Source organism: Eptesicus fuscus, chromosome 12 (genome assembly GCF_027574615.1).
Source record: "Eptesicus fuscus isolate TK198812 chromosome 12, DD_ASM_mEF_20220401, whole genome shotgun sequence".
In the NCBI taxonomy this organism is placed as follows: Eukaryota; Metazoa; Chordata; class Mammalia; order Chiroptera; family Vespertilionidae; genus Eptesicus; species Eptesicus fuscus.
The window spans coordinates 65,011,571-65,031,886 of NC_072484.1; the positions used below are offsets into that span (position 1 = coordinate 65,011,571).

General features: G+C 52.8%; 1 protein-coding gene across 1 annotated transcript; it reads right to left on the bottom strand.

Moving 5' to 3' along the window:
* Positions 1–3,569: 3,569 nt before the first annotated feature.
* Positions 3,570–14,982, bottom strand: TPRA1 (transmembrane protein adipocyte associated 1). The gene is made up of 11 exons (XM_008159458.3): positions 14,705–14,982; positions 10,254–10,394; positions 9,944–10,076; positions 7,178–7,264; positions 7,013–7,085; positions 6,822–6,901; positions 6,168–6,278; positions 5,971–6,031; positions 5,673–5,775; positions 5,497–5,577; positions 3,570–4,223 (listed from the first exon to the last, which is right to left on the bottom strand). Exons 2-11 carry the CDS (start codon positions 10,376–10,378, stop codon positions 3,980–3,982), a joined length of 1,098 nt encoding a protein of 365 aa, XP_008157680.1. The 5' UTR covers positions 10,379–10,394; positions 14,705–14,982; the 3' UTR covers positions 3,570–3,979.
* Positions 14,983–20,316: the final 5,334 nt, after the last annotated feature.

Below are 20,316 nucleotides of genomic sequence, written 5' to 3' on the forward strand. Positions count from 1 at the left end.
GGGAAAAGCAGAGCTGGGAATGGGAACCAGGTTGTCTGCATTCCGGACCCCACTCTGCCATAAATGCCAGGAAGCTCTCTGTCCCTCCTTGGCAATCTTGTGGTGTTTTTCTGCACCCCCAGATGGGCTGTGGAGTGGCTGTAGTTTCCTCACCTTGGTCCAGGGGCCCCAGAGGCAAGGCTTAGCACCCTTTCTATGCTGGAGGTGTTTCTGTGCCTTGGCGGTCAGGTACAGTGGTTAGAGGCCTAGGAAAATCTCACCTGCCCTGTGTTTGGCCATGGACTTCTCTCTGCCTCAGCTTCCCCATGTTAGGAAATGTGTCCTAATAGTGAAACCCACATAGAGTGTTTAGAACCACAGCCCCCTGAGTAACAATCATCTCCCAGGATAACCAACCAGCAGCCTTGAATGCCAACACAGGGCCCTGCTGGGTAACCTGGACTTCCTCTCCAGCTCTGGTTCACACCCTCCATACTCAGTGCTGTTGGGGTGCAGCATGGCAACCCACCCTCCTGGGGCCCACCTCCCAGCTCCACTTCCCACGAGACAATAATGACACCTCTGAGCTTTGGAGTCCTCATTTGTAAAATGGGATCCGCAAGGAATACCTGTCTCACAGGGTACTTATCAGGGGTGCAGCAGAATTTCCTCTGTTGGCTGGCCTGGGTACGAACAAGGATAACCGGCTCTCAGAGGAGACTGGTGCTCTGAGCCACAGCAACCCCGAGATTCCCAGGAGGGCCTACCTTGCCCCTGCCCTGCTGGGACTGCATCTGAGGGCCGAGCCCTTGTATGAATCCCAGGACACAAGGTACTCAGGACCTACATCCTTTAGGTCTCACTCGGTTGTTGTAGTTCTGAGGAATGCGAGTCTTGTCCCCGGCCCAGTCAGACTGCCACTCTGCTTCAGGCCACTCACACCTATCTGTTCAGTAGGGCCTAGAGCCAAGTGCATATCTCTGACCTCTCGCTGCTCCACAAACCAACTTCTGACACTGAGGCTGCTTGTGGCTGCGGCCTCCCTTTCTGATGGTTCAGCGGCTGCTTCTCTGGACTGGCTGTGTCCCCTCGTGACGCCCTGCCCTAAGGAGGCAGCGGGGCAGACTCGGGCAGCAGGAAGAAGTGGGAGCAGGAGTTCTCTCAAGCAGCCCCAGGCTCAGTGACATGGTGCCGGACAGCCCGGGTGGCAGGCGTAGGCAACCTGAGCATCGTTGGAGACACGTCCAGGAAGCTAAGCTGCTCTAAGAGGGGTGACTCCCCTCGCCTGCCCTTCCTGGGCTCAGGACCTGGGACTGCAAAGTTCATGCAGCTTGTCAGTGACACCTTGTCAGGGAAGGGACAGCACTTCCCTGTCCGCGTTCCAGGAGGTGGCTCAGCATTCCTGGGGACGCTCTATAATGATAAATGTCAGTGTTTCCTCAACTTCACAGGCCCCATCTCCAAAATCAAACCTGTGCCCCCACAATGCATCAGCTCTCCCCAAGGTCCCCCATGCCCCCAAAGTGGAGGTAGGCTGCTAGAACCTGAAGGAAGGGGGGGGGGGCGAGGGCAATGGGTTATGAGCCTGGGCCCAGCGTCTCTGAGGGAGGAAAGTCACAAACGGAAGCAACAACTTCTGTGTGAAGCTGGCAATGACCCATGAAGCCTGGAAATGAGGCCCAGGAGGCAGAAGGTGAAGGGATGACCCTGCAAACCCAAAGGCATTCCTTGTCCCAACTGAAGTCTTGCTCTCCCTATTTGTTGGAAAACAAATTAACTGAGCGCACTTACGTCCCATTGGCCAGAACTTAGTTACATGGCCACATCCCCTGGCAAGGAAGGCTGGAAAAGAGAGCCTTTACTCCAGGTAGCTGTGTATCCAGCTAAAAGCCAGGGATTCTAGTTCTGTGGAGGAAAAGGAGAGTATATATCGGAGGACAGTTATTAGTCTCCCAGAAGACTATAAAACTAAAACAATTTAATTAAGATTGTGTGTTCCAGCAATTTCACTTACATGAATTACCAAAAGCATATTTATAAGAAATGTTGTTGCTGCACTGTTTGTTGTTGGGAAATGTCTTAGAAACAAAAGTCCATCCCAAGGGAACTGGTTAAATAAATTGCCATGTATCCATAATGATGTGTGCAGCTGCCAAAGTGAATGATCAGCAGATCAATTACCCAGTGGAGAAAAGAAGCTACAGAGCATTTACGGCCCCTAAACCAGGGGTAATACACACACACACACACACACACACACACACACACACACACACTTCGCAGTGCTCCTGAGAGGTGGGCAGGAAACTGAAGGCCAAAGTCACAGAGATTCACCTCTTGCTGTATATATATATATCCCTTGTAATGCATGAACATTTTTTGCCTCCTACATATATTTAAAGAAACAAACTTTAAAATCAGAACAAAAAAGCAGCAGGCTTCTAACCTCTTTTCTTCTGTTGATACCTCCCCGAGGACTTGGCTGCTTGCTCAGTAATCTGAGTAAAGCAGGCTATCACTATGACGTCTTAGATTGTGTATACATCAGAGGCTTCCAATATTGAACCCAGCTCTGAATTTGACTGTAAAAACCCCTGTCTGGCCTCCAACACTTGCAGCTTCCCTTTCTCACCTAACAGGATTCTTCAAAAGTTGTGAGGCGGAGCTCAGCTCACTGGCTGTCTTTGCACTTGCCACGCCCAAGCCGATGTCAGCCCTCGGGGCCCTGGATTCTGGGAGCCTGGCACGTGGGACCCACTGTCACAAGCTGTACTGGAGCTGGTACCCTCAGTGCCCTCCTGAGAAAAAGGGCAGGAGCAGAAGTAGGTGCCAAGTCTGACTCTCAGCACCTCCACTGCCTGGGCTAAGACCTCCTCCCCTCTGACAGTGGGAATTACATAACTGCAACTCCCTCTTTCCTCTGGCTGCCAAAGGACTCAAAACCAAAGTTAGCTGCACCGGCAGCAATATGAACGTGTGGCTCTTCCCTCTTACTTCCATTTTCCCGTCCCAGTGTTTTACTCTGACTTCCCCTCATCACATCCAATCTTACCACGAATGTCATTCCCCAGCATCGTGTCTTCTCAGTACCTACTGGGTGCCAAGCACCATTCCAGAGGCTAAAGATAATACCCTATCATTACTGTTCGATTCCCAAATGCCAGTCATCCCCACTTACTATTTTCTAGTCCTCACAAACATACAGACCTCCTTATCCCTTTTAACAGAGGGTAAGACTGGAGCTGCCGGAGGGAGTGGCTGGCTCAAGCCAAGAGAGCTGTAGTAGAGAAAGGACGGGACCGAAGGGCTTATTCCAACCCCCACACACTTAGCAGAGCGGAAAGACAGCCCACAGAACCCACAACTCTCCTTCCCCGTTTGTCCCCTCCACTCAAACAGAGATGGCTTGGCCCAGATTTCTCTCCACCTCCCAGCAGCCAGCAGGGCCTGCGCACTGGCCCGTGTTTCTTGGTTGAGCCTCCCTGGGCTCAGGATGCAGAGGGATCTGCCGGGATCGCTGAACATCCCAGCCCTTGGGCTCCTGAAAGGAACCAGCCCCAGTACCCCTCCAGAATCTCCACAGCAACACCTTGTGCTCCTTTTCCTTTTTATTAAAAAATAGATCAAGAAAATATACACACTTCAGCCCACCTGCCAGAGTGAGCTTTGAAAAGGCCAAAGTGCTGTAGGGAGGGGTGCCAGCTCTGGGTGCCCAGGCTTTCTCCTTTGGAGAAAAGAGGTGTCCTTGGCCAGCATGAGAGATCATAATCTGGACCACATTGTGGAGCAGGGCAAGGGCAGACGGAAAGCGGGGGGCGAGTCGCTAGAGCAGAGATGGCTGAGGACAACTGGAGGCCCAGATGGAAGGACAGAGCCTGCATAGCACTGCCACCCACACAAGGTCCTTGGCCTTGTCCTCCCAAGGACTCTGCACTGCCTGGCCTCCTCTCCCCTCTGCCATCCACAGGGCCCGGACTCTTTCCAGCCAGGGCAGCTGCAATCAGGCATTGAGAGCCTTCCAGCGCTCACTGTCCGTGCTGTTGATGCTGCCGGTATGGCAGGGCATGGAAGCGATGTCATCCAGGTAGGACACTCCGCTGGCTGAGTCGAACTGTGTGCTGGCAGCACCTGCTGCCTCCGGGCCCTCCCGCCGGGATACAGCATAGGGATGGGGCAGATGCATGTCTGGTTCCTCAGTCTCATCCACTTGGCATTTGTAGGAGAAAAGGATCTTGGGCTCCGAGCTAGTAGGGAGGACAGAGGGGCATGGGGAGCCCCACAGTCTGAGTCCAGAAAGGCCCTCCTTCATTGGGCAATGAGGCCATCAGACCAGGAGGAAATGCACTTACGGCTGCCTAACGCCAAACCTGAGGTCCCTATCGCTTGGACCATGGAGTCCAACAGGACTAAAACCCAGCCTCCTCCTGGCTGTGTGCGCTTGGGCAAGAGGTACTGTGCCTGCTTTCTCACCCCAAATGGGTGCAACAACCCCAACCTCAGAGGCTCTTCGTGTAGGGTGAACAGCCTGAAACAGTACCTGGTCAGCATGCTCAGAAGCATTGGCCATGACCTCCACCCCTGCACTGAGCTCACCCAATCCCTCAGTCCTCAGGATCACTAGTTGAGGGAGAAAAAACTGCACCCAATTTGCAAATAGGAGCCTGAGGCTAGATCGGAACTAGGCTGGAATCAATCTAGTCCTTCTCACCCCAACTCTAAAGCCCTCTCCCAGCTTTTCCACTCAGGAGGAAGACTCCCTCAGACCTGGCAGGTGGGGAAGGTTGGATTGGGGGAAAATGCATGAGCTTCCACCACCTCAGAGGCCTGGGGTCCAACCCTCAATCCCCCATGTCTTTAGCATCCCATCTCCCAAGCACACCTCCAAGTGTGCACACCCACCCCGTGCTCACCCACACTCTGGACTCCCCCCAACCCTGCTCCTCTGCCTAGTCACCCCCAGCTAGAATAGAAGCTCTGTGGGCATGAGAATCTTTGTATAATTTCTTCCCATTTGTATCTCGGGTATAGCAGTGCAAGGCACAGTGAGTGTGTGCTAAGGAATGAATGGACTAATCTATTCTTAAATGAAAAAACAGCAAATGCAGAACAATGTGCATAGCTACTGTCTATGTAGTACAGTGAAGTGTACATTTCCATGTGTGTGGCATATATATGTACATGTGTGTGTGCATGTGCACATTTGTGCACATCTGTATATGTGGGTGTGCATGTGTTTGTGTGTGTGTATGTATATGTATGTACATGTACACACACAGAGACACTCGTCTGGCCCTCTCTCCTGTCTTAGCCTACATCCGGAGCAGGGGAGCTCTAGAAGCTGTACCAGGCAGGTACACACGCTCAGGAAGAGGAAGGCGCGGTTCCGCCCGCAGCCACGCGGGGGCGCCTGGAGCCCTCCAACCCCGGGCTATGGGCTGGAAAGCCTGGAGCTCTGTCAAGACCTCCAGCCCACCAGCCCCCACTCCCTCCCTCCTGGGCCCCTGTGGGAGGACTCACCCGAAGAAACCCCGGAGGAAGGCCACGTAGATGAGGGGTGCAAAGAAGCTGAAGTAGAGGAACGTGGTGGCATCCACACAGCTGAGGGAGGGGGACAAAGGGGACCGGTCAGAGCCTCATTGGGCGGGACCTCCCCAGCCGGGGTCTTCCTGTCCCAGCTCCCCCAGCCTCCATACCAGAGCCCCTCGATGATGTCAGCACAGAGCAGCGCGCTTCCCAGCCCCTGCAGCAGGTTGAGCAACGCCAGGATGCCTGCGTACACATAGAAGCTTCTCCGCGCTGGGGGGTGGGAGGAGTGTGAGGTCCTATTCTCTCCTCCACACTTCATCCCAGGGTGTTACTGGGACCCCTCGGTCCCCCAAGGAGTCCTCCGTCCCTCCCTCCCTCTCACCCAGGGCTCTCCAGCTCCGAGCCACCGTGGCCCAAACAGACTCTCCCTACCCTCCCACCCAGCAGTGTCCCAGAGCAGCTCACAAGGCAGGGAGATGCGGTCCTTCAGAGGGGTCTTGGGAAGCACGACCACCAGAGAGTACACCTAGAGACAGAAGCGGGGCTGAGAAGGGTGCTGGGGAGCCCCAGGCCCAGAACTAGGCCAGGTGCCACGGTGTCAGGCTCCGGCTAACTAGGCCACGCCCAGCGGGTCTAGGCCCAGGGTCCACCCTTTGCCTCACCAGGAAGAAGAAGCAGGAGCTGACCAGCCAGAAGTGGCGGCCCCCGTGCCCATAGATGTTGAAGTCCTCAGCTGAGAGGTGGGCATCCGGGTACAGGATCTCCAGGGTCCCCTGCAGGGACAGGCAAGGGAGGGTCTCACAGGATTCTGCCGCTTGGAAAGTCCCCCCCCAAGGGCCTTCCACCACAGAAGCTATCCACCACACCAAGCCCAGCCCCAGCCTGGTCCCCAGGGGTTCCTGCTCCAGCTTCCTCTCTGGTCACATCCTTCCCATCCAGCTACAGCACCCAGAACAGGCCCAGTTGGGGCAGGGGACAGAGCTGGGCAAAGGGCAGTACCTGACCCAAACGAAGAATGTGGTCTGCAGACCTACATTCTCCTACCTGGGCTGCTTGTTAAAACCGCAGGTGATGGGCATCCTCCCCTCCCCCACCCCGATCTATAAGAAGGAAATCTGGGAGGGGCCCCCAGAACCTGCCTGGTTAACAAGCACACCAGGTGACTCCTTAGATGCACTAAATTTTGAGAACACTGCACCCGATAAACATCCAAACCCAGATCCAGGACCAGGAGGCAGTGGATGCCTGGCCTTCGCTGACTACAAGCCTCCTCCAGGGAACCCCAGGGCTACCCTGCCCCACCCACCCCCTCTTACCTGGGTGACAGAGTAGGCCAGGGACAGCACGGTGGTGATGGCCAGCACACGCTTGATGCTTGACTTGCTCTCCAGGTGACCTGGAAAAAATGTGCTGGTCAGTCAGCAAGAGCCAGCCCAGGTGACCATGGTGGGGTTGGCCCCCAGCCAGGGAGGGGCAGGGAGAGCGTTAGCCCCAGCAGCAGACGCACCAAAGGCCAGGCCCAGGATAACCACACTCAGCTCGATGGCCAACAGGAAGAAGCGGGTAATCTCCCACAGGATCTGGACACAGAGTGGGCAGAGTGTCAGCCTGGGGCCCAGTCACCCCTCTCCCCAGTGCCCAGCACCCCCCTTGCCAGCAGGCCCAGCCACACCTTATCAGCAACAGTTGCAGCATCTGAGGTGCTGACCGTCATGCTGACCACGGCCCGGGCAATGCCCACTAGCGCCACCACGAACACCTGGTGGGTGAGAAGGGGGTGTGGTTCAGGGAATCTCAAGGACAGCAAACCCACCCCCCACATCTGCAGTAGTTCTGATTCCTCCAGAATGGAAGGGTTCCAAACTAAACAGCAGGAGATGGGGAGACCACCCTCCACTTGCCTGGTCCTCCCCTCTTGGCCTCAGTGTCCCAACTACACTGACAGCTGCAGAATGGTTAGTAGGGTGACAGGATAGAGCCACACTGCCTAGGTTCAAATCCCAGCTCCACTGCTTCCTGCCTCTGTGACCTCAGGCAAGTAACTGCTCCTCCACGCCTCAGTTTCCTCATCTATGAAATAGAAGTAATAATAGCACCTACTGCATCTGAGCACTGGAGGGATCAAATCTATAATAATAAAAGTGTAATATGCTAATTAGACCAGATGTCCTTCTGGACGACCTTCCGGATGAAGCTGGGGCTGCAAGGGAAGCTCGGGTCCCAGGTGCCTGCCGGCAGCCGGAGGGAAGCCCGGGTCCCGGGTGCCAGAGGGAAGCCGGTGCCCCGGCAGCCGGGGAAGGAAGGCCTACTCTTGCATGAATTTTGTGCATCGGGCCTCTAGTGGGTAAATAAATGTAGACGTGTGCCTGGTACTCAGGAAGGGCTGGGTCCACACCTGCCGTTAGACTTGTCATAGTAATGGTTTTCATTCTGAGACCTGGGGGCTGAGAAAGGAGGCCACGGAGGAGAGGCATCACAGACCCCAGGGAAGGTGCCATAGGAGTAGGTTTTGCAGAAGTGATTGTGCTCAGCATCTGTAGCTGTTGTCACCCTTGTATCCACCTTCTTCCTCTGGCAACAGCTTCATTCCTCTCCCACCCTCCTCCTTCACATGGTTTGGGCGGAGGGACTGACCCCACCACTCCTGACTTCAGGGACTGGCCTGTGGCCTAGGGCTGGCCATTCTAGAATGCCATTCCACTGGTTTGGGAATGGGGTGGTACCCAACGGGAGCTGAGTGAAAGTCACAGCCAGGACAACAGGTGCAATCACTGGGAAAGGAAGCTGAGGGAATGCAAACCCAGAGCTGCTGGGACTGCCTGGCTGCCATGAGGGTGGAGACTGCTAGAGACAGGGCCATCAGAAAGACACCAAGCTGAGAAGGAGGTAGAGACAGCGCTGGAGCATCACTGCGCCTCTGAATCCAGCCGTGCCCGAAGCCCTGGGACTTGTCCGTTTCTCAGTCTGGCTTCTGTGGGTTTTCCTTTTCTGACACATACATACAAAAGAGCCCACATTCATACATACTCTGTCCTTTGTGCCATGAGAGCCACGTCTAAGCCTTGGGGAGGCCTACACCACTCAGAAGAGCAGGCTGCAGACGCAACCAATGCCGTATGCCACGCCCTCACCGAGCAGGAGCTATGGACGCTGTCATTTGGTGCTCACAGGAGTGCCACAAGCTAAATCAAATCTGACACACATCACGTAAGAGGGCACTGAGGCACAGACAGGTCAAGCCACTGGCCCCAGGACATCCTGCACAGCTGGGGTTTGGAGGTGGTCTGCCTAAGTGCACTCTAACCACTGCCCCCTCTCCAGGACGAAGTCCCCAGGAGGAAGAGGGTGGGGCCAGTGCTGACTCCCCTGGCCTTGCCTCATGTTCCTGGGCATTGGCCCTGGGTTTCTTTTCCTGCCCACTCCCCCAGAAAGAGCATCTGCCTGACATATAGTGGATGACTAATATCTGTTGAATAAATACATAAATAAGTAAATGGTCAGAGAGGCTGTGGGAGAGGGCAAAGAAGAAAGCAGGCCTTGATCACCATCCCTATTCAACACCACCTCACAGGCTGGGGGTCTAGTCAGCAGGTCTACCAACAGCCTCCCCTGCCTCTCTGCCTGCCCACTACCCATTCTTCTGACTGGGAAGTTCTGACCCCGGCCACAAAGGGGAGACCAGGGAGCCACTCAGCTCTCAGGTAGTGATAGCTAAAGGCACAGAAAGGGAGGACTCCAGTCAGTCAGGCGTGAGTCCCGAAGAAAGGGAGCTGGACAGCCCACATGTGAGACTCACATCTGGGACTGCCTTGTCAGCCATAGCCCTGCTGCCTCTCCCCAGGCAACACCCACCAGGACCATTGAGTAAGGAGAATGGAGCTCTCCCAACAGGCAGGAAATCTGCTACAAAGAGGTCTCAGATGGACGGATGGACAGAAGGATGGATGGAGGCTCAGTGCGTAACTTTTCCCCACTCAGCATCCATTCGTCTTCCCTTTAGTAATGGCTCCCCAATTGTCTTCCAGGGACTATCATCCTCTTCTGGTCAGGCTGAGCTGACCCCACCCTCCCAGCTCCAAAGTATCCCTTTCCCCATAGTCACAGTAATTGGCTCAGGGCTGCACACAGAATCAAAGTGGGCCAATCAGAGGGCAGTACAGGTCTATACTGGAGGTACTCTTTGCTACAGTTAGCAGGGAGGCAAGATATGATCTCTAAGCTGCTCTTGGCTATCTTTGACACCATAAGGGGAGAACTCATCTGAGAGAAGGCCAGAGGAGAGCAGAGATGCAGAGAGACAGTCCTGATGACATTACTTAATCCCCTGGATCCAGCCATACCTGAAGCTGATTTTCCATTTCAGAGGCAGTTAATAATTCCCTTTTTTGCTTAAGCCAGCTGCAGGTGGGTTTTCTGTCACCAATTGGAGTGAACTCACCAGGATATAGAAGGTGATAAAAATGGGGCTGGAGGTGATGCAGATCTTGGCCCGAGCAAATGGAAGCTTCCAGAGCAGGAAAATGAAGAAGAGCACATTGGGGATGAGCAGCAAGAGGTCCCAGTACCGGACCCTAGCAAACAGGTACAGAAACCAGCTCACTGGTGAAGTTGTGTCTGCATCCCACCCCTCACCGCCCCCCCCCCCCTCTCTCTCACACACACACACACACACACACACACACACACACACACCAGGAAAACCCGCTCACACACAGCCAGCCAGCCAGACAAGGCTGTGACTGCCTTACCTAGAGGTGCCAATGTCCTCGTACAGCAGCAGCAGGCAGCGATGTGGCACACTGATGTTGGGAGCCAGGGGCGGGGCCAGCACTGTGCTCCCGTTGGCCCAAACCACCTCCTGCGCGGTTTCCATCTTGCCAGCACCCAGCCTTGGGGGAGTGAGAGCCACGAGGTTAGCGGCGCAGAGGCTGTGCGGCCCTGGGCCTCTGGTCTCAGGCTCCCAGTGGAGTACAAGAGGGGCTGCCCACAGCGAGCCTGCTGCCTGCTCCCCATCACACCAGGCAGGAGGTGAGGCGTGGTGCTCCTGCACATGTCCCAACCCAACCCCACACGCGGGCCCGGTCCCTTGTCTCAGGCTCTGTCTGTCTCATGGCCCCCGAACAATAAAAGCTCCCTCAGTGACTGAGCCTGCTGCTCTGCCAGGCAAAGCAATGCAAGCTATTTGGCATCACTTTTGTTGTCCCTCCAAACCTGGGGGAGACAGAGTTCATGCCCAGCCTGCCTCTTACTTCCTTGTCTTCTCTGTGCCTCAGTTTCCCCTGACCCAGGAATGGGAGTAACAAGTGTCCATCCAGTGAGGTTGCAGTGAGGACTAGATAAGTGACGCCAGGTGCCTCCAGCAGCCAAAAACATGAAGTCCTCAGCAGCTGAGCTTCGGCTCCAACCTTCCACACCCAGGCAGAACCCACTTGGAGGCCGAGTGCGGTCACAGCCGCCAAGTGCCTGAGCGGGGTATCGTGCACACTCAAGTGGCCCTCAAGCCCTTGTCTCCCTTTGCTGCCACCCTAGAAAGACAGACACAACTAGAGGGTACCCTGCACTGTCGCCTAGAAGAAGCACAGAGGTCTCTAAGTGGAGAGGGTGAGAGAAGAGGAGGCGCTGTGGAGGGAGTTAGAGGGAGCTGCTGAGGAAGTGTGAAGGGTGGGGGGCAGTCAAGCGCCCACACGATGATTTGAGAATGAGAGGTTAGAGTCCAGCCTGAAGATAGGAGACCTGGTGGTTTAGGGTCCTGGAGCCACCGTGGACAACCGAGGCAGGCTTGCAGGTCACAGGACTCGGGGAGAGTATCAGTAGAGCTGGCCTGCATCGACAGTGGCAGGGGCTTCCACAGGGAGCTCGGGGGGCTCAGGGCAGGTGAGCCAGGTGTGGCCTGCTCACCAGGATGTAACAGATGCCAGCGTTTAAAATGATGACTTGGACAGAATTATGCCCATGTCTCCACTTGGGGGTATGTTTACAATAGCCCTGGGCTGCGGGCAGCCCAAATGAGAATGCATGTGAGAACAGCAGTGCTCACATAAACAGTGGAATACTGCACAGAAATAAAAAGAATGGGTTACGGCTACAGGCAGCAACACAGAAGGGCCTCGCAGATAAGAATCTTGAGAAAGCCACACACGGGAGCAGAGCAGGCGTGCGGTTTAACCCCATGGAGAGACTGAATAAGGGTCACCTTTGTGGAGGAGGGAGGGTAGAGGGGTGGAGGGAGGCACACCTAGATACTTGATCTGGGTGGTGGGCACCCAGGTGTGCTCACTGTGCCACAATTCACTGAGCCATGGACCTCTGCTTTGGCACTGACACTATTCCTGAACAACAGCAGGCCAAGACAGGGCCAGAGGGAATGCAGGGGCGTGCTCACTGTTTCTCGCAGCCATGAAACGAGTGCTGCCTCCGGCTTAAAGAGAGAGAAGACTCCCAAGGGCGGGGCAAGACCTGGGGCTCAGGCCCCTCCATCCCTCTCACCAACAGGCTACTGAATAGCTCTGGGATCACATGACCACCTGCAACTTAAGGACATACTAACAGTGAGGAATACTAAAGAGAACATATGCCTGACACATAGTGGGTCCAAAAACAGAAGTTGGTTCCTTCCTGTTCTCTACTAATGAGAGAGGCAACCAAAGAAGTCCACCACGTCCTTCATTCATGCATTCTTCCACCCACCCATGGCAGGCAGTGCCAAGCACCTACTGTGAGCCAGGCAGGAGGCCAGGTGCTGGGACACACCTGCCCCCACAGGGCCTTCGTTCTAGGAGGGGAGGCCTAGAGCCAGTGCAAACGCCCATATTTTAAAAGCAAACTTCTAGAGGTAAGTGCTGAGACAATAAGAGCGCAGAGGAGTGGTACAGAACAGCAGTCGCCAACCGGTGGTCCGCGGACCACTGATGGTCCGTGAGGTCCGAAAGGTTGGCGACTGCTGGCACAGGACAGGAAACAGTCGAGACTGCTGCAGTCCCCAACATGCATCCTTTCCTGGAGAACTAGAGCCCCTGGATTTTAGCTTGCACATGCCCCCTCCCCCAGAACAATAGCCACTCTCCCAGGTCCCCTGCCCTGGCTGTGGCCATGTGAACAAGTTGTATCCAACAGGACATGAGGAGGGAGGTTTGCCGATTTCAGGTTGTGCCCTCCTCTGTTCCCATTGGCTGGAATGTGAGTGTGGTGGTAGGAACAAGAGCAGAGCCCTCTTAGATCACAAGACAGAAGCGACATATATTGAGGATAACAGAGTAATAAGAAAGGTGTCTGGCCCTGGCCAGCTGGGCATCATCCCATGCACCCAAAGGTTGCTGGTTCCATTCCCAGTCAGGGCGCATGCCCCGATTACAGGCTCAATCCCCACTAAAGGGCGTGCAGGAGGCAGCCAATCAATATTTTGCTCTCACATTGATGTTTCTCTCTCTCTCCCTCTCCCTTACTCTCTCTCTAAAAATCAATTTTAAAAATCTTAAAAAAATAAAGAAAGAAAGGTTTCTGGGTTCCAGACATGGTAGGGCTCCATTCATGTCCTGAACAGGCTGCATGAAGACTATCATGCAACAGACAGGAATAATCCATCTTGTTATCTTGGCCTTTGTTTCAACGGCTAAGCCTGAATCCCAGGGAACATAAAGGGGTGCTGCCTCAAATTGGGCCATTATACGAGGTAAATATGAGCTGAGATCCAAATAACTGAGAAGGAGCCGGCCTTTAAACAATCTGGACAAAGAGCAACCAGGGAGAGGACAACAATGCAAAGGCCCCGAGACAGAAACAGGCTTGGCCTGTTCAAAGGGTAAAAAACAAGCCGGTGTGGTTGGACATGAGCTCAGAAAGGTTGGTGGGGCCAGGTCAGACGGGCCACATGACCACATGCAATGTGATTTTATTCTGAGCGCATCAACAAGGGTGTTCCGAAAGCAGGTGACAGGGTCCCATTTCCCTGAGGAAAGGCTGCTCAGCTGCCATGGACAATGGACTGAACGGCGAAGAGAGTAGAGAGGCAGGGAGACTCAGGAGGTACTGCGGCAGTCAGGACACAAGAGGACAGTGGCTTAAACAGTGGTAGTAGTGGGGTGGGGTGGAGGGATGTGGGATACCTTAGGGAGGTTAGACCCCACGACTTGCTGGCAGACACCAAGACAAAAGCCCCCTTCTCTGTACCTGTATGTGACTGCTGAGGTATCGCTGGGGGCATGCTGCACCCACATGAGGACCAGGCCACCATGCTGAGCACAGGGAGTCTACAACTGGGAGGGGGTACGCTGCCTCCCTCAAGAGTTCTGGAGACCTGAGATAACGTTCCAGTGACTGTGAGACAGGAGAGAGATTCCATGGCCCCTTCCGGCTCACCCTCCACTCCCTGTGGAGCGAACTTCTGGTCTTCGCTCCCCAGGACCAGAGAAACTGAGACAGTTTCTCCCACCTGGGCAGGCGTCTCTTGACGTCATTAACATTCCAGAAGCTATCGTCCCACCCGGTGCTTGGGCCTCCACGTCCCTCCCTCCCTCCGTCTTTGGCCAGGCTGCAGGGCAAGATGCCCGCGAGGCTCAGGTCATGCCGTGCTGGACCTGCTGTGAGCTCCTGGACAGTGCCTCTCCTCTCGGCCGCGGCTTCCTCCTCCCTCATCTGTGCCGTGGGACTGACCAAACCTCTCCCAGAGCTACCAGATGGGAAACCTGGGCAAGTCAGAAAGCCCTGAGGAGAAAGGCTGGCGACACTTCTTCACAGTTGCCGTAACGCCCTTCAGTGCTTCCAACCCCTAGCAGGCTGTTTGCTGCACTTTTCAACCCCCTTATCCTTCAGCCGTGGTGGACACTGTCCTGGAGAGGCCACTCCAAGTGAGCTGCCAGCAGCCCAACGGGGAGCCCCCAGAAGGAAGAGAAACCCTGGGCCCCCTTGAAACTTCCCCAACGGTGTATTCTCTGAGGCTGTGCGAGAAGTGGTGACACCCCGAAGAAAGGAGCGGGGCAGGTGGGCCCCGGTCCAGCTGTGGGGATGGGAGTCCACATCAGCTCTGGGCTCCCTTACAGCTGCCGCGGGGAGATCCCAAATGCACCCAGGCTCCAGGGCTACCCGCCGGGGAGGGGGAAGGGCTGTAGATGGGAGGCGGAGGGCCGGGGACCTCTCTGCAGTGGAGGTGCCAGCCCAACCGTAGGGCTTCAAGCCAATGACAGGAGTCGAGGGTCCCTTTTACCTGGGGGCTCCGGGCCGCGATCACGCCCCGCCGCCGCGGTCGCCCATCCGCAGCCGCTGGTGCGCGGACCCGGCACAGACCGCGGGACTCCGGCCTCCAGCACCTGGGGCAGGCGGCCGGCTCCGCGGAAAATGACAGGTCAGAGGGGAAGGCGAGAGGCGGTCAGCGAGCCGGGCCCACCGGCTCCCAGGACGCCATAAGGCTCCTCCTCGCAGCGGCGACCCGGAAGGAAGGCACGTCCTTTTAGTTCAGCCAAAACTGCAAAAACAGCCACAGTCCTTCCTCGGAGCGTTCGGACCCGCCCCAGCCCACAATAGCCTATAGGAATGGTGCTACGCAGCGGAAAGAGCCAATCAGGTGCCAAGTGGGCGGGGCCCTCTGACCTCAAAGGCAGAGCCCAGGCGGGGACCGGAAGCCGCCGCGGGGCTGAGCCGCGGGCGTGTTTCCCTGCACCTGAGTGACGCGTTTCCACCAGCGTGCCACGCTGCCTGGGCAGCCTCCGTCAAATCGCACTGGCATTATTGAGCATCGTCCAGGTTACAGGCACTAATTTCCACAACAACCCTGCAGGGAGGTTATTACTAGTCGCATTTTACGGAGGAGGAACTTGAGGCTTAGAGACGTTCAATACCTTGTTCAAAGCCACACACCTAGGAAATGACAAAGCTTGGACGCTCTGCTTTGAACTGCCTCTGCTCGCATTTCTAACTTCAACAATTCTTCAGGTAACTTCCTCAATGGAGCCTTCCCTGTCCATGCCTTCCTGACATCTGTGCTGTGTTCTCTCCTGGCTCTCCTCACGCTGGCCCCTCACAGCCTGCCCCCTCTTCTGAGTCCTCATCTCCCACCAACCCCCCTCCCCATTCAGCTGTTCAAGCCACTATGGTTTCTGTTTCTCTTCCTTGGCTAGACCAAGCTTGTTCCTGCCTGCGGGTCCCTGCATCTGTCACTGCCTGGCTGGCTCTTTGTCACATACCCTCCTTAACATTCTAGCTAAAGTAGCTGTCCAGTCTTTGTCACACAATGCCCTTTTTTTTTCTTTCTGAGCACCATGTCATTAACATTATATTAATTTGCTTCCTAGTTAGTCATCAGCCTTCCTCCCTCACCAGAATGTCAGTGTCATGAGGACAGAACTGTGCTTGTCACATTCCCTGCAACGTCCTGAGGCTGACTCAGTGCCTGATGCAAATTGTAGATATCCACTTATCACGGTAAACCCGAGATACACATCCCTTGATAACAAAGGTGCTTCACAGTCGGGCTGGAATGAGATTGGACCGTGTTCTTCGCCTAGCTCCTGTTCTAAAAGGAAGGAAGAGTTAGGATGTCACCACCTGCGACCATTTGGCATTTGGCTTATCTGGGACTGTCCCACCCTGGCCTTAGGTCAGCATGCATAGTTTCTGCATCAGCCAGCAGAAGTGCTGCTCCAAGCCTAGGCCTGCATTCATGAATGAGCTGTGAGGAGCCAAGGTCAACAACTAGAGTTTCTGCCAGGAAGTTACATGCATCACCCCAACTCACATTGGTAGAAGCAAGTCCTAGGCCACTTCTACTAGTAACCTCAAGGAGGCAGGAAACTTATCTCCTACCATGTGCCAGAGAAGGACAAATGGAGTATCTGTGACCAGACTACCCTCCATCTTTACTTTTATGCTTTTTGAGACAGTACAGAATTCCTGGGAGGAAAAGAGTTTATTACTATCATAATGCCCTCATGTAGGTTTCTGGTGGATCTTATTTGTAGAACTCGGGGTTTCTATTTCACCCCCCTCGGTTCATCCCAGACAGTGGCTTCTTCACTGCAGTATTCCTACACACAGGGCAGAATGAAGCATTAGCAAATTTCAATAAATAATAGTTTAATAAACAAAGATCTGACTCCCAAGTTCTGTTCCTGACCCTACACCAGACTCTGGGGTGGGCATCCTCTCTAGGCCATGGCTGACAAGGAATCCTTCTACAGAACTGGCTCGCTGGTAGCAATGGGAGTCCCAAAATAATAAAGACAAGATGGTAGTCCTGCCGGTGTTGCTCAGTGGTTGAGCGTCGACCTATGAACCTGGAGGTCACGGTTCGATTCCTGGTCAGGGCACATGCCAGGGTTGTGGGCTAGATCCCCAGTGTGGGCCGTGCAAGAAATAGCTGATCAATGATTCTCTCACATCATTGATGTTTCTCTCTCTCTCTCCTCCTTTCCTCTCTGAAATCAATAGAAATATATATTTTTTTAAGAAGACAAGATGGTAGTGCTCAGCTGTTAGGAGCATTGAGTGCTATCGTCATATACGATTGAGGTCAAAGTAGTAGCCAGAAGGCTGAAGAGATCACTGGGATAATCAGCAGAATACCCAATCTGATTCCTTGTTTTGAGTGGTGAGAGATTTCATAGACGTGAAAGTGAAAGTCCCTGAAACTGCTCCTCACTCACCCACATCAGCCAAGATAATAAATAAAAAACAATGTCCCATGCCAGGGAAAATGGCAAAGATTAGTGTCACCTTTGAAGACCTAAAACATGCTGAAACTGGTTTGGCTCAGTGGATAGAGCGTTGGTCTGCGGACTGAAGGGTCCCAGGTTCGATTCTGGTCAAGGGCATGTACATTGGTTGCGGGCGCATCCCCGGTGTGGTGTGTGCGGGAGGCAGCTGGTTGATGTTTCTCTCTCATCGATGATATTTCTAGCTCTCTATCCCTCTCCCTTCCTTTCTGTAGAAAATCAATAAAATAAATTTTTTTAAAAAAAGACCTAAAACATGTGGAAAGGGTTGGGGTCTATCACATCCCTACTTAATTCATCAGTCTGGCCTTGGAAAAATACAGAGATTGATAGTAGATTACTGCAAACAACAAAGTACTAGTAGTCACCTAAATTGCAACTGCTGAGTTAGTGTCAGGGCTAGGACAGATCGATATGGCCACAGATGGGTAGCCTTTGATCTAACCATCCCTATCAGGATCTGTTTGCATTCACAGGTAGGGACAGCAGTTTACTTATGGTCTTGCCCCAGGCCTATGGTCACTCTCCCACATTGTCATAATATAGTCTGAAGAGCCCAGGCCATCTAGACATTTTGTATAATATGGCTTTGATTTATTATACCAATGATATCCTGCTGATCTGGCAGGATGAAAACATATATGAAGACCTTAATGAGGCATTTTTGCTCCCAAGGGTGTGTTTCTGTGAAGTTTACAGGGATCTCGTGGTCTGAGGCATATCAGAACATCGCTTTCAAAGTAAAGGACAAATGATTGCATCTTGTACACCCCATCACAGGAAAGGAAGTACAATGCCAGAACCCACTCTTTGGGTCCTGGAGATAGTATATTCCATACGTGGGAATGCTGCTCTGCCCCATAAATCTGTGTGTGACATAAAAGGCTTCCAGCTTGGAGTGAGGTTCACAGGAGGAAAGGGCTGTACCATAGGCCACAGGACTCACAGACACTATGATATTAGGGGCACATGTGGTGGAAAAAGATGCTATGTAGACTTTATTGCAAGCCCCAGTGGGTGTCAATTAACTGACTGAGAACTGCAAGGCAAACAAAAGTTTTATTTGGGTGTGCTGGGTATTTTTAGGAATTGCAAATCCGGAGACACAGATTTGTGTAGAAATCCAACTTCATTCCTGGGGGAAAGAAAGGAACAGAGTTTATAAGGACAAAAAAATGGGGCTCCCAAAAGAGTTACACAATTTGCTTTGAAAGAGCTGTGACTGGTGCTGGCAAGCAGACTTATACAATTAATTACTTATATCTATTGCTAGGATAAAGTTTTATTTTTAAGAGAGTTCAGTGGTGCACAGCCAGTTCCAGGAACTATATCAGGAAGTAGCCATTTGGCTTAACCCAGATCAACAGTTCAGTTTCATATGGAGAGGATATGTTAGCTCGGCTTCCTGGAGGCCTTCTGGCTCCATGGAAGAGGGAAAGACAGAAACATCAATGAGAGAAAAACATCTATAGGCTGCTTCCTGCATACCCCCTACTGGGGATCGAGCCCACAACCCAGGCATTGACTGGCGACCTCTCAGTGCACGGTTCGATGCTCAACCACTAAGCCACACCAGCCAGGCCCAACTCCATTTTAGATTGCTCTCTTGACAATACCAACTTCATGTTGCTGTTTTCCTTTCACGTTTCCTCCTTTTGATCAAGATCTTTCCTTAGAAAGCATTAATGATCAACCATCAGGATATATCATTGGTCTGTCATTGAAAAAGGAACATTGATCCCTTGTCTCTAGGAAGGCTCATTTCTGCTATATCATGTCCATGTAAGGAAAAGTAATCTCCTGAGTATACAGAAAGAGAGCTTATGGACACATTTGAGCAATAGGAGGCTTGTCAGAAGCAGAGCTAAGTCACATATTCCTCAGATCAATAGTTCCTTTGTAGAGGTGGTCTCAGATTTATTCATTGTAACATCTCTAGGTGTTGGGTGCTACCATTATTCTGGTAGTGGTTGTTAGTCATTGTTGGATGTACCTGGTGAGACACCTAGTTAAGGTAAGTGAACAACATAATTATAAAACAAATATGATTAAGGCCTGTAATACAGAATAAAGCCAGGTTCCTATTTCTGCAGGCAGCCAGCTAAATGTCTGTCCAATCCCAACTTAGAGGGTAATGTTCTGTCTGTTCAAGGAATTTTAATGTTTTGTTTCAGAACCTCAAGCTATTGCATCACTTTACCTGATTTGTTAACATAAAAACAACATTCCTTTCCCAATAGGGCAAAGTACCACCTTCCTGGGCAACTAATACATCATTCCTTGTTGTTCTTCAAGAGCAGTTGCAATAACATTCCATGATTGTGCTACAAGAATAGAAAGATTTCTGATATAGACTTTTCTAATTCAGCTATTCCATAACAAAGAAAGAAAATGCTAGTGAAGGAATGCCCAAAGCCTTTTTGATCTATTACAGGGTTTCAGGTGAAAAGATAAAAAAGACCATGCCCAAAATCCAAATTCTATTTGGTCCATTTTAGTCAAAGTTTATAGACAAAAGTGCCTCCACTGGGGCTAATGGCAGAAGAAGGGAGAGACTTTCTGTGACAGCATCAGGTACTAATATAACAATACCACATCTGCCTCACCTCCAAGTTAGCAAGGCGACATGTATTTGGGATCCCACACAAGAAGAAATACCTGGTGCCCCTAAGTAAGCGTATATAATTAGGCCCTTAAACCCAGACTTTGAGGGAAGTATTAAGCTTATTTCTGAAGCAGGGATTTCATGTCCTCCATATGTTGGATGATCATCATAATCATCAACACAGACAACATTAAAGTCATCATGATATTTATGAATGTGATTAAAATAACACCTGTTTCTATATATTTGGGTTAGGATGGAAAGATTAGCATGGATTTGATTGTTCTAAGTTTGCGGGCTGGGATTCTCTAAGAGAGGGATTTTATCTCTCCCTCTCCCCCTCCCCCTCCCCTTCCCAGTTAAGACCTCAGAAAACAAAGCTCTGAACTTTAGTTGCCTCATCTATAGAACGGCTTGGTCACGCAGCCAGCAGCTGGGGCCGGTCCCCACTGCCCGCACCCGCAACTTCAGCACCCAAGCTGCTGGTCAGGGCAGTGCTGAGAG

Coding starts and splice junctions, on each gene's coding strand:
- TPRA1 (XM_008159458.3), bottom strand. CDS start 10,378: ATGGAAACCGCGCAGGAGGTGGTTTGGGCCAACGGGAGCACAGTGCTG. Junction 7,265..9,943: donor TTATCACCTTCTATATCCTG/GTGAGTTCACTC, acceptor CTCACCCACCAG/GTGTTCGTGGTGGCGCTAGT. Junction 6,279..6,821: donor TGGCCTACTCTGTCACCCAG/GTAAGAGGGGGT, acceptor CTGTCCCTGCAG/GGGACCCTGGAGATCCTGTA.